This window comes from Periplaneta americana, chromosome 12 (assembly GCF_040183065.1).
Source record: "Periplaneta americana isolate PAMFEO1 chromosome 12, P.americana_PAMFEO1_priV1, whole genome shotgun sequence".
In the NCBI taxonomy this organism is placed as follows: Eukaryota; Metazoa; Arthropoda; class Insecta; order Blattodea; family Blattidae; genus Periplaneta; species Periplaneta americana.
In genome coordinates this window covers 47828369-47843337 of record NC_091128.1, presented here as the reverse complement: position 1 = coordinate 47843337, position 14969 = coordinate 47828369, and the positions used below count along the sequence as shown (strand labels likewise).

General features: G+C 36.1%; 1 protein-coding gene and 1 non-coding gene across 2 annotated transcripts in view; one reads left to right on the top strand and one right to left on the bottom strand.

The window, feature by feature from the left end:
* LOC138710387 (uncharacterized) overlaps positions 1-14969 on the top strand; it is a 96147-nt gene that overhangs the window by 62346 nt on the left and 18832 nt on the right. Inside the window, exon 3 of the mRNA XM_069841269.1 lies at positions 8740-8835. Coding sequence (XP_069697370.1) covers positions 8740-8835 — 96 coding nt within the window. The remainder of the gene's footprint in view (positions 1-8739; positions 8836-14969) is intronic.
* On the bottom strand, positions 2098-2174 carry TRNAC-GCA (transfer RNA cysteine (anticodon GCA)). Its single transcript has one exon. It is a non-coding gene; the product is annotated as a tRNA-Cys (tRNA).

Below are 14969 nucleotides of genomic sequence, written 5' to 3'. Positions count from 1 at the left end.
TTATAGGGATACGTAACAAGCTGGGTTTTACGGTTGATAATAAAATTAAATCAACACATAAACACGATGTTAATGAGTTCTATTTGACGATAGGATATGTTATTTACAGCCCATTACAGCACGTTAGATTAGTACAAAATACAAATTTGAACAAGTCGACGTTTCACTAGTACTGAAGACTTGGATTTCTTCTGCTTTTGCTCCTGCCCATAAGTTACTTCTCTTTCAACGTTTTTAATCGGTATAGATGTAAGAACTTCAGAGTGCTGTCTTTTCTTCGTTGAACTCGTATCTTTCGAGCATCCACTTCTGGCACTGGTCTAAATCAAAAGAACTGACTTGGATTCCTTGCTGACGATGTTGAGGGTTTTGGTATAACCGGAACTGAAAATCTGAGTGTAATTGATGTATTGAATATTTCTTCAATCTCTGAAGATGCCGACATCAAAGAGATGGTTGATTCTGAGTGAGCATTAACTGTTTCTTCAGCCGCTGAAGAAGCTGGCACCGCAGAATTAGTTAAATCTGAGCCAACTGTCGTTTCGCTGATTTCTGTCTCAAGTAGGCGATCTGTAAGTTGATATGGAGCAAAATCTTCATAAAAAACACATTATGGTTGTATGGGCACATAGTAGAACCACTGATTGGAAGATTTTATTTCTTCAAGTGATTTCTTCATGGCTTCTTCAGACCATTTGGCTTGCTCCGTTTTCCTCGTGAAAAATTAAACAATCTGAAAACACATTACGACCTTTTAAGTAAAAATTAAGCTCAGTGTTACTGATTTATAATTTAATTAGTGTGACTTAATGTCTCCACTATGTAAAATGATCTAATATGGTTCATTACAATAGACAAACACATACAAAAATACAGCTGACACTTATATAGACAAAAAAGGTGGCAGGGCAAAGCGGATAAGTTATCCACTTTGCATTATTCACTTTGCCCGCAGACACCACTTCGCTTTTCATTTAAGGTTATACAAATATGAATGTGAATAATCTTCTTCATAAGTACGGCAGTATAGAAGTAATAGTATCGCATATATATATATATATATATATATATATATATATTACTATCATATAACAAATAGTTTCTGCAGTACTGTATGTTGTACATATATTTCTCTTACCTTGAAATATTTTAAGAAAACAGTCATTTTTTTTTTCAAACACACGCTGACTTCTTTTCTCACTAGCTAGAATGATGACAAGTCAGTTCCAGCAGCAAAATCAGGTTAGGATTCTTCCCCAACATAGCAGAAAGCGCTACCTATTGGCGTTTCTAAGAAATAGATATTATTCTCTTTGCCCGGATTATTCGTTTTGCCCGGATCTCCCCTAACCGATATTCAATCTATCTCAACTTCACAATGTCTGAATAAGTTAAGTATTCGTAAATATACAATTATTAATAATTTCTGAGCGAATTTTAGGCATATAATATGTATATTTTAATTTTATTCACGAAATAGTCCTAATAAATGTCACTCGAGGTCTGAGACTTATCGGGAAATCTTACATAATTGATGTCCAAGTTCATATCTGTAAAAATATAATGCTAGACCTACATTTAAGCAGTTCACTCGCATATTCTCTAATTGTATACAAACAAATGAGTAATGACTTACGTCACGTTTATATTTAAATTAGGAAATGAATGTGTGCTATATTCAGACGAAGTTGGTCGGCCTAGCTTCTTAGTTCATTACACACATAATTCTAATGACTTGTGAAAACATACAGGAACCCGCTAATTATGTCGTGGAATCTTTCTCCTAACATGCATTTGCTGAGCAGGATCTAGCACTGTACTTTCTGATTTGTAATAAAAATGACATTATTCAAATAAATACATAAATATTAGTTCTAATTAGGCCAGTATCGTTTCTGCATTTATTACAGTTTCTAAGTTCATTTCATCATTCATATTATAAGAATTTCAGTAATTCAACAGAGTTTATTATTGAATAACATGTACCGTACGTTCGTATATCAAATATGAATGAGGTCTCGCACACCTCATTGAATATTACACGACTAGTCTTAACTAGTCAGTTGTATTATTACTGATAAATACGAGAAAAACTCGTACCGGCACCGGGAATCGAACCCAGGACCTCTCAGCTTTGCGCGCTGAGCGCTCTTTACCAACTGAGCCATGCCGGGACACGATCCACGGCGCCGGCCGAACCCCTCTCAGTTGGTAAAGAGTGCTCAGCGCGCAAAGCTGAGAGGTCCTGGGTTCGATTCCCGGTGCCGGTACGAATTTTTCTCGTATTTATCAGTAATAATACAACTGACTAGTTAAGACTAGTCGTGTAATATTCAATGAGGTGGGCGAGACCTCATTCATATTTGATATATATACTATTAGCAGTTTTCATTAAACTGATGTTGAATACGGCAACAAAGTAATTTAATATGCGCTCCTGCATACATATGACGTGCATCGTCTTAAATGCAGGTAGTAAAGCCGTAAACAGTACTACGAGAGGGGTTCGGCCGGCGCTGTGGATCGTGTCCCGGCATGGCTCAGTTGGTAAAGAGAGCTCAGCGCGCAAAGCTGAGAGGTCCTGGGTTCTATTCCGGTACGAATTTTTCTCGTATTTATCAGTAATGTACGTTCATAATATATAATATAAACTAATCACAAATTCCTTTATGAAAATTATATTTTCATATTTCAGTTAATTTATACCATAATTTTTGATAAACAAATAACAATATATTTCGTGCAGAATTTTCAATTCAATAATAAACAATAACTTCGGTGTAATGATCAAATAATATTGGTCTGGATAATAAAATTAAATCAACTAAGCTCTTTTTCGCCATTAGGAAAGTTCAGGACAACACAGAGGGTTTGGAATTGAACGGGTTACATCAGCTTCTTGTCTATGCGGACGACGTGAATATGTTAGGAGACAATCCACAAATGATTAGGGCTGGTTCACAATAAACCGGGAACGGAAACTACAACGACAACGAGAACGGAAATAATGTTAAAATAAATGTATTTAAATATGTGCAATCACAATATTTAATTGTGAATGCTCACATTTGAATGCAATTATTTTAACATTATTTCTGTTCTCGTTCTCGTTGCCGTTCCTGTTCCCGGTTTAATGTGAACCAGACTTTAGGGAAAACACGGACAGTTTACTTGAAGTAAGTAAAGCGATAAGTTTGTAAATTAACCCCGAAAGGACGAAGTATATGATTATGTTTCGTGACCAGAATATTCTACGAAATGGAAATATAAAAATTGGAGATTTATCCTTCGAAGAGGTGGAGTCCACACCTGTGGAGTAACGGTTAGCGCGTCTGGCCACGAAACCAGGTGGCACGGGTTCGAAATGCTTATTATTATTCGGTTGAGAAGCTTTTATTATCTAGTCCGTAGTCAAAAAATCTGAAAGCTAGAATTTATAAAACAGTTATATTACCGGTTGTTCTTTATGGTTGTGAAACATGGACTCTCACTTTGAGAGAGGAACAGAGATTAAGGGTGTTTGAAAATAAGTTTCTTAGGAAAATATTTGGGGCTAAGAGAGATGAAGTTACAGGAGAATGGAGAAAGTTACACAACGCAGAACTGCACGTATTGTATTCTTCACCTGACATAATTAGGAACATTAAATCCAGACGTTTGAGATGGGCAGGGCATGTAGCACCTATGGGCGAATCCAGAAATGCTTATAACTTGTTAGTTAGGAGGCCGGAGGGAGAAAAACCTTTGGGGAGGCCGAGACGTAGATGGGAGGATAATATTAAAATGGATTTGAGGGGGTTGGGATATGATTATAGAGACTGGATTAATCTTGCACAGGTTAGGGACCAATGGCGGGCTTATGTGAGGACGGCAATGACTCCGGGTTCCTTAAAAGCCATTTCTAAGTAAGTAAGTAAATAAGTAAGTAAGTAAACTCTCTTACAAGGAAGCGTAACTGCAGACCTTAATAAGGAAAACCCTGTCTTTATTTATACTCGCCCATCAGTCGATCAAGCTTCATTCATAATTTACGCATAGGCTACATAATTTTGCTTATATTGACAAGGATGTAGAATACACAGGTGAAGAAATCTACATAAGACTTTTAATCCCAATACTCAATGTACGGAATAACGTATTGTTTTTAAATAACAAAAGAATACATCACTATGAAAAAATTCCGCTATGCAGCCCATTCAGAGCTAGGGCAGATCAGTCGACTGCTGCCCTCGTGTAGGTATCGTGTAGTTAGAGCTCCCCAAATGCAACACGATGCTGGGTGAGCACCGGTCCCATGCACTGGCCGAAATATCATTAGAAAATTTCTTTCCCCATGGGAACTCAAGCAATGCGCATCCCGTAACGGCAGTCCTAGGCAGAATTCCTTAGATCACGACGCCACGGTGCGTGAGGAATATATCACTATAGTGCCCCAAAATTAAGTCTAAATTGCAAATGTATTTCGACACACATCGTTGGATCGTAGTTTATGATAAAGAATTTATTAAATTGAGCCGATATTTTTAAAAAGAAAAAAAAAAAAGAAGTAAATGCAAAATTAGTAGAGATCATAATTTATTCTCTGTGGTGCAATCATTTGTCAACATTTATCATCCCCGTGTAAGATTAATTGTGTAAGTTACAAGTATAGCAAACGCAGAGTCGTCGCTCGAGATCAAAACACAGGACTAAAGAGTTAGGGGCAAACAAGTTTAATTCTGAATAATTTCAAGGGAAAAATTGTTCCGGGGCCGGGTATCGACCCCGGGACCTTTGGTTGAATGCACCAACGCTCTAAACCAACCGTGGTGAAAATGTGACTCGCGAGACATTCTGGCTCGCAGTGATAGCTGTGCATTTCGCTTGCTTCTAACCTCCGCCAACCCCCACCCTATCACTCACTGGAGTCAAACTCCGTTCCATTTGTATTTGTCTCTGACCTGCGAGTGGCATATGTCTCTCTCGAAACCATGTACGAAAGTTCCAAGTAGGATGGAGGACGCATTTTTTTGCTGTCAATATTATGAGAATATTAAATGTATGATTTGTTCACAAGTATTACGAGGAAAACGATTGTATAACATAAAACGGCATTATACTACATGTTACTGATGAAACATTAAAAGGTTAAGTGTTATCATCATCATCATCATCATCATCATCATCATCATCATCATCATCTCTGTACGTCGACCCTTTTTCAACAGATGTACGAATAATGCAGTTAGCTCTTCAATTTGACCTCACTGATTTACTACGTGATGTCAAATGAAAGTTAGATGTAAGGACTTGACAAATGTTGAACTTTCAAATCTTTTGCCAAAAAATAAATATCCGAAGCTTCATTCTTTCGCTTGCTCTGTTGAAGCCATGTTCGCTACAACTTAAGTTTGTGAAAAATTATTTTCAACAATTAAAATAGAGAAAACCAAATTTAGATCACGACTGACAGACCAATACCTTCATGATCAACTACGACTGGCAGTAAGTGACATAATTCCTGATTTTGAAACTTTGTCGCAGGGACATTCTGAAGACAGTTAATTTTAGGTTGTGACATTGTTCATTTATTGTTCATTTCTTTCTTCGTTACACGTACTAAACATTAGTTTGTAGCCCTGTACTGTATAAAATTATATTTAAGTGCTTGACGTAAGGAAAATGAAAATCCGTTAATAAGTCAGACAGTTGCTTCACTTCCCCTTCGGGTGCCCGTCTCCGTCCATAGGTGCTATGCACGTTGCAGATTACACAGTGGTTCGGCGCACGATTGCATTTTCGCCACCGCTGCTCTAAACAACTGAGCTACCCAGGAACTTCATCCGACACCGTCTCAATTTTTTCTTTTATATACACATAACTCCAGTGGACTGACAAGGCGCCAGAAACCCAGTTCGAGTACACACAAACTCTGTGTGATTTGAAATTGTGGTTTTCTGTTAACGTAGTAACATATATACTGTATTATGCAACTCTAGGTTTCAGGTAAAAGTCCATCTGAAGCAGACTTAAAGAATTTCAAAAGAAAAATTGAGACGGTTTCGGGTAGAGTTCCTGGATAGCTCAGTTGGTTATAACGTTGGTGCGTTCAGCCAAAGGTCCCAGGATCGATACCCAGCCCGGAACAATTTTTCCCTTGAAATTATTCAAGTCTGCCTCACAGGAAACTTTACCTGAAAGCTAGATTTGCAAGTTTAATTCTCGTCATAAACCAGAATCTAGTTCGTCTATTTTCTTTTATATGCGTTATTGATAATTCATAACATGAGCTGGAAATAGCGGTATTCAAAAGCAGCGTAACAGTTCGCGCAGTTGTCTGGATGTAACGCTGATGTTGACCTCCGTGCCCTGAACGAAAGTCAAATGTTAAATTTGAGAACTGTCTTTACAGTTCACGACATGCTATTATTTATATGGTATCACATAGAGGACGTTTCGAACAAGAACTATTATCCAAAATTAGCATATTGTTATTCTCCGTTGTGCTAATGAATAAAAAAAAAACAGTCCCGTGCAACTACGAAGCAGGAATTCCTAATCAGTCACCGCTGGGGAACAATTCGTGATGCTGTTCTTTTTATGAAGAAGTTATCTGCAAAGTTCAACTAGTCAACTTGAGTGAAAAAAATTGCCTACGGTGATCCACTGTAGACGAATCAAGCTTTAATTATTATACTGGTCAACAGTGATTTTGTTAAATGAAATATTTTTGCTAATTCTTATGTAATATCATCTGTTGAATCCAAAAATGAAATCAGAATTTTACTATCACCCATTATTTTATTGCTATTTACAGTCCAAACATGCCTAGAGAAAGAAAACAAGGCAAACTCGGCTATGTTCGCAGTATTAAGGGTTTCTGTCTATAGTTACAGCCAAACATGCTTGGAAAAATTTCCTTCATGCAGCAATTAATCACTAGACATGACTGTATTGGTTGGTATAAAAATTTATTTTTTAAGTGTATCCCAACAGAGAAATAGCTCCATCTAAAACAGATCATATGAGTATGTTTCAGGTACTCGTGTAACTTCGCAGTACTGCTCGGGTAACTTCGCAGTAATACTTGTGCAATTTTCAAGAATACTCTTTTTAGCTCAAAACATGTTTCAATGTAATCTAAACATCAGTACATGTTTACACACATCAATTGAACACACATTAACATACTAGGCAATAAATGTAGAACAACTGGGCTTCAACTATTAACACTAATGACAGGAAAAGCTTGCATATTAATTGTAAATTAATAAATTTATCTAACACATATCTGCATTAAACCTTATGCCAAAGATAGAAAAAAGCATTATGAGAACTATTCAGGCCAGCTAATCCGCTTCCGCTGGCAAGACAATTGTTGTTTCTCCTTTCTCTGACATTGTTTGAAGGTGGACAGACTTTGCTCCTTTTGGGGACACAATTTTGTTAGGTTTGGTAACCAATGAAGACCCTGTTTCATCTAAATTCCAAATGAGATCAGGCTTGGTACTCAATTCTGCTTTCTCATACACTTCCTACCACATCATAAAAATCGTTCAAATTCGAGCGAGTTGAGGTTGCTGCTCTATGGCAGGACAGATTTTCTGCCTGGCGCATACTTAGCCCATAGCGCTTCTTAAAGGAAGTTCGAATCTGCCTGCCACTCGAACTGCTCTGCCGGTAACTAGCGGAAACTAGTTAAGAAATTGAGTACCAGCAAAAGCACATTACGAACAAACTATATCAGATAAAACAACAAGCAAGGGTTGAAATTAATCATAAGAATGTGGAGAATTCATTAATCACAGTGTGATACTTACAGTTCTGAATATCTCGACGATATACTGTCCAGAAATACACCGCTGCAAATTTACTCACTCTATCTCAGCAAACAAACACCTACTAAAGCAGATAGTTGTGTAACTTTCGCCAGAATGCGTTGCAATAGGATCTTCCTGCATGAAACAACCCAGACAGGTTCTGGCATTTATCCGTATTTTTTGTAAGCTCAAACAAACACGGACAACTCCACAACTAATTAATATATGAGATACTGCGAAATTATACGTACTGCGAAATGAGCCGAGTTTGCTTTATTTCAAAATTATTCATTTTATTGCTTTAACAATTTACATATAACTTTATATCATTGTTGCCTTTGAAGTCAGAATCCATAACAATGAATTGTATTCCTCATGAGAAAGTGGTAGAAATTGACTGTACCAAATTCCGTTCCTTTTTGCGCAAATGGTGTAGCAGAGATAAGAGAAACCATTATATGAAAAAGAACTGGCCAAAAAGAGAGTTGCTCATTCGAGGACAGGAAAATGTTTATCAGCCAGTTGTCAGTTCGAAAAAAAAATTACATTCTCCACTGCACATCAAACGAATTCTGTGAAGGCGATTGATCTGAATGTGAATGCATTTCTATTTTTGTAGAATAAGCTTCCAAAACTCAATGAGGCCAAAATACGTGTCGCCTAGCACTAGGAAGACTGGATATGGTGACGTACCTAGAACGACTGAGAGGGTCATTGAATGCGAAATAATACCGGCACAGTCTATTGTTCCTAGCACCCTCACAACTCAAGCTTCGTGACTGTATACCGCCGTTCATTCTAGAAAGTCTATAGAAAAATTAATTTATGTAGCACAACAGTAATATTTCTTTTTCATATTATTTGTAGACGTCAAAAAAGTTATTATATCGCTCAAATATAATAATGTTTAATCTGAAGTAAGATAACGTGAATGTTCCAGGTTCATGACGGGTCGCTTCTGTATGAACAAGTTCTGCATCGTTCACCTCGCCAGGTGAACCCGAACAGAGAGCAGGTCATAAACAATATATTTCAGGTAAGTTAATTTCGAATCAATCAAAATAAATATTTCTGTTACTATTCAACCTACTTCCGTTATACGTTACATACATTTTTCACATATTTTGTCCCATCTACTTGGGCCATTCCATTGTCACGGGTGGGACTTTTACATTGCAGTTTTACGTTCATATGATAAATGGTTAATTCAATGCGAACAAAAATGAAAAACCACCATATAATATGCACTCTTGACATTAAAATATTCCATCATATGTGAATTAAAAAAAATCTTTGTCTAAGTTTCAATATTATTCAGTTTTGAAATCTTGTCCCAGATGAGACCAAAAATGTACATCAAGCATGACACCGTATGAAGTTTTATTGAAGTTCTGCGAGGTACTTGGTAAAATAAATTCAAAATACTTTCAGACTGATAGAAGAGAAGTTATACTTCACCATGATCTGCATCAAATGAGCATAATTACATTTGCATGCATAATGTGAATTATTAATTGTTGTCACAGGTGGGACATGGTGTGAATTATTCAAAGTATTCCCTCTCATATTCAGGATGTTAAAAAATTACGTTTACAACGCTTCAAGGACGATAGAGGAGGTAAAAACAAACATCTTTTTTAAGTGACTATTACACTCTTACTACGTCATACTACTTTTGACCAATAAAACAGAACGAAAGGACGTATTTCAACCAATCATGGCTGCTTATCGCACAATTTTATCGCGTCCCTAGCATTTGTTTAATTTTATCGCGTCCCTAGCATTTGTTTCTTTGTTTGCCAACATTTGAAACTGCGCTGGTGTGGACGTCAAAAATATATATAATTACAAACCACTCCAGTCGATGCACAGCAGTTTCAAATATGACTCGCATTGGCATTCAAGAACAAGAATTAATAAAAATCACTGATCATACCTATGCATCTTCTGCAATCCGATTTACAAATAAATGAAGAGCACCATCCGGAAATCCTGAACAAGTTGAATACACCATGTAGGCCTAAATCAACGAGTTCCACTTCTATTACGCACACGTCCAATATAACATCAATTGAACCACCAACCACATTCAGATTTTAAAATTGTACATTCAATAATTATTCCTTTTAAAATTATTCATTCGGAAATCCTGAATAAGTTGAATACACCATGTAGGCCTAAATCAACGAGTTCCACTTCTATTATGCACACGTCCAATATAACATCAATTGAACCACCAACCACATTCAAATTTGAAAATTGTACATTCAATAATTATTCCTTTTAAAATTATTCATGTTTATTTTTTATGTCATCGTCGTAAAATAAAACTTTTCTAGCAATTGTGTATATTAGTTAGGTTATGTTATAGCTTCTGCTATATGATATTATGGATAGTCACGTATCAGAGATTGTTTAATATTAAGATTTATTGAAAATCATCTATCAAGTGATGTTGATTACTGGGATTCGGATAATTGAAGTGGAATGCAACTGTCTTAATAAAAATGAAACTGAATCAACAAAGCCTTCTTGACTAGTAACAGGCCACAGAGTTCAATGATGGTTCCATAGTTGGCACAACTGATAACAAGAAAACAGCTAATAATAAAACACTACTGCCATCTACCGTAATGTTGAGATGGTACAATAATACATTTGAAGACAGTTGTATTTTCGTAAGCCAATCAATATTTTATTGTACACTTTGTTACTTCTAATCTTTATATAGCCTACTTTCTTCTAATCGTGTAATAGTCAATTAAATCCCACTCGAGTTTTGATTTTCTCTAGATAAATCAAAACCTCTAGTGAGATTACTGTTGACAAAACTTTAGCAGATGCGCCGTTTTGCCGCAAGACGGCCTGAAGGGTAGATGGCTTGACTTCCGTCACAACACAACTGGTTAGTTCTGTTTGTACTGCTGTGCCTGCAACAAGTTAAAAGAATACCTAACATTCTCCGTGGTGGTAATAATTTTGTTTTTCTAAGCGACGTTCTATCAGAAATTTTATAAAATACCTTACTGAACATCAGAGAACGAATATGGTTTCAGCATGACGGTGCCACTCCACACTTTGATCGTCGTGTCAGGAACCACCTAAATGCTACATTCCCGGATCGTTGGATTGGCAGGGGTGGGCCGGTACCGTGACCACCTCGATCACCGGACCTAACCCACAGATTTCTTTTTGTGGGAAGACATGAAACGTCTTGTGTATGAGACACCGATCGATACGGCAGAAGACTTAGTTGCTCGCGTTGTTGAAGCTGCAAATGTTATTCGAGATAATGTTGGCCTTTTTGAGCGTTGCAGACATTCCATAGTACGAATGTGCAATGCCTTCAATGGACGGCAGTCTGAACACCACCCCTAAAACGACTATTGGTCTCGTTCCTTAAGAATTACTCTAACACTTAGGTACACAATAAACGGCGCATCTGTCAAAGTTTTGTCACTTACAAAAGATGTTTGTTTTTACCTCCATCATCCCTGAAATGTTGTAAACGTTATTTTTTAACACCTTGTACGTGCAGAGATCTATTGAACTAATAGAAAATGTAATTTCTCACAAAGCTATTCCAATACTAGTTGGGGAAGGACACACTCAATTTGTTCATATCTACATAATATATGACACATCAGATTCATCAGTTCTTAAAACTTTCCATGATTCACCAACAGTTGGCATGTACATTATTTTCACACCACCATACTCATCTACATTACTTTGGTAGAAGGAGGCATACTTAAGATATTGAATTCCACTAGCAAAAAATGATTCTGCGTTCATTTCATGGGTTGCTAATCAGTGGTGTAGCATGAAATTTTGAGCAGGGGAAGCTAACTCAAGTTGTCTTCCATGTACATATGAGAAAACGTATTACAGAAATATAGTCTTAAAATAAATAGTAGTCAATGTCAAGCCAGCAGTCCGAAGATTGGTTGGAATCTCGTAACACCAATAAGGCATGACCTCAAATGATATGTAGTAAAATATGATTTCATGGTTTACACATATCTCTAACAAATAGACAGGGTCATTTGTTTTTTAAATCGCACTTTTGTTCGTAAGTCAGTCTTGATAATAGAATTGTCCTAAAAATTCAACTAAATTTGTGTCAGGAACTGTTATTTCACTCATTATTTATTATATCAGCCACAATGCACACTAACACTTCACCTGAACACATCTCACGAAAGGGATAACTCGGAAACTAAATTATTTGCAATGTCGAAGCTAGCTTCTTGCGAGCCTTGCGATCAGGGTAGTTTAGTTAGAAAGGGATGGAAAATCTGCGGGGTGGGTTACACAGAAGAATGAATGAAAGTAACCAGTCTGCTTGGAAGCTGGTGTGTGCAGGCTTCTTGTTTACTGCTGCATCACGAATCATCCTGAGCTGCCGCATCACAATATTTAACGCATAAATATAAATTCTATTAAAATTAATAAATAATTTTGTTCATAAATTGCAGGTTTATTATGAAATTATTATTAACTGGGGAAGCTGAGCTTTTTAGCTTACATTGACGCTACGCCACTGTTGCTAATGCAGTTGTTCCTGCACTATTTCTTGCAGTTTCCTCCAATCGTCATTTTCACATTTACTATCAGTATCAAAGTCAGAATAGGGCTTAAATACCTCGTATTTCACTAGTTCTAATATATATGTAAAAACCAATAATCAAGTTCCCAGACACATAGCAATCCTTGAAATAATGCTTTGACTTTAGTCAGGTCAGTGATGTACTGTTCAATCACAGAAAGGATCTCTAAAAGTTCTATATTATTAGGAGCAAAGTGCGGGACTTTCTTGTTGATGGTAACTACAAAAAAGCTGAAGGAATAATTTGACGATTCTGTAGTAAACTATCTTCTTGCCAGTTTTAGAATGTTCACAGACATCTTTGATAACAGGGCCTTGATATGATATGTGTCTGTTAGAGTCAAAACTCACATGCTCTAAAAAATGAAAAACTGAGATACCGTTATATTTCCATGCGGTTATCTGCGTAGAACACGATTCAGAGGTTAATTTGTCACATTTTTCACATGATACTTGTGTAAAAGGGCGACAAACATTACGGTTTTTGTTAAAAGTCTCATGATCCACTGGATTTTGTGACTTCTGTTCTATAATGCTTCTCGACCGATCAGTATTTCCCTCCCGTTTCTGTTATTGTGTAGAATAGGGTTGTGGATGAGTATCTTGCACGTGCTGTGTTATTTTTATAAATATCAGTGAATTTAGTGACTGTAATTGAGCATTTTGTAAACGTAATATTACGAAAGAGAACGTATCACCGGTTCGAGAGAGAGAATGACCAAAGACACGTATAGCAGCTCCAGAAATAACGAAAAGAAACCAGGCCAAATTACTGTAGCAAAGTTAATATTCTTTTGTGCGAGATCGTGCGTATTTGCTTGCTTTCCGCACACAACCAATATGCGGTAAGTGTGAAATACCACATTCAGTATTCCCAACGTAACACACATAACAATTTCCCTATTCTTACCGCTTAAGCGTCATATTCATTTTACTGCTTTAGGCTTTTAATATATTATTTTTAAAGACGTTCAATATAGTAATAATTATAAATTGGAAACTTACCACTGCAATTTCACCTAAATTGCACTGTTAATTATTGTTTTTAAATATTTGCAAAAATTAAGTAAACTCTACAACCACAGTCTCCAGTGCATCGACTTCCTGCCAGACGGAGGGTTTATCAAATGCTGCCATCTATACTGCTAATGCTTCAACTTCGAAGGAAACTGGAAAATCAATATTCATGCAAAAAAGTTTCACAATAGAAAAAACTGGTGGTGGTGCTCCAGTGACTCTGAATAACTGCACAAATGTGACAATTAATTTTAATGTGCAGAAATAAATAATTTTGTTATAATTTCAATGTGCAGAAATAAATAATTTTCTTAAAGTATTAAAATGAAAAATAAATCATTACATAACCATACCGTTTGTTTTAAGTTCGCATTTATAGACTGGGAGAAAAAAAAGTCAGACGTATATCACGGCCTGCTGGAGTATAGTAAACACAGAAAACATTTTATAGGAACAATGTTGAAGATAGATATATTTGTTTTCCAAAGTTGCCGTCATTGAACAGAAACCAAGATGGAGATTTCATTGCAACTAATTAGAAATTCCTCTTTCAGGTATGTAATAAACGATCTTCGCACAAAATAATGTACGATACACGAGCGGTATATTTGTTTTCATGTTCTCGGAAATTAAAAAAGCTCAACTGCGTTTCGCTTTTTCAATCTTTTCCTCGAACATGAAAACGTCAACATACCGCTCTTGTAACGCATATTACTATTCTGATCCTGCTTGGGTTCTAGTGATATATTGGTAAACTAAGCACGGCTGAGTGTTTAATTACAATGTATTACAATATATTCATTAATTGTTAGTCGGTATTTTAGCGATCTGTATTAACCAAACATTTCCAAATACTTGTATGCAACGTCTCTTAAGGTCATATTCAGTGTTTGTTTAAAGAAAATTGTAACTTTTAAACATGCGGAAGTGGTGGAAGGATTTTCTTAATAACAATATGTTAATCTTGTGATATAAGGGAACATAGTAAGGAAAATTTGAGTTTTGATAAAATTATTATCAATCAGCATTTTTTTGTAGGTTGTAAATTGAGAGTTAAACTCAAATAAGGGGAAAACCAACTTTTCTAATAAAATTTAGTTTTTTTTTTCACCTCTAACATGTTGTGTTATAATTGCAATATCTCTGGCAATAGCTTACCCCACTGAAGTTTTAAATTTCCGCCAGAAATTCCCAGTCTGTTCTCAGAATACTTAATTTCCTTAATCCAAGATTTGTAACTTATCCTTCTCTCTAACTGGACCCCTCAGTTTATATTGTACTTTGTTACTTTTTAAATGTATTCATCTAAAGAATTTAATAAGTGGACACAAATGTTTTGCACTGAATTTAAAAATATGCTTCAAGCAATGTTCATGTGTAATATTTTAATTTGTTACTGTCAAATTCCACATGATCCCAACTGGTCACTTTCTAAACTCACATGTTCCAAACGGAGCACTCTCAGAACACTCATGATCCAAAGGTCATTGTCAAAACTCGTATGATCCATAATTTAAAGCTAAATAAATTTTACTCCTGTATAA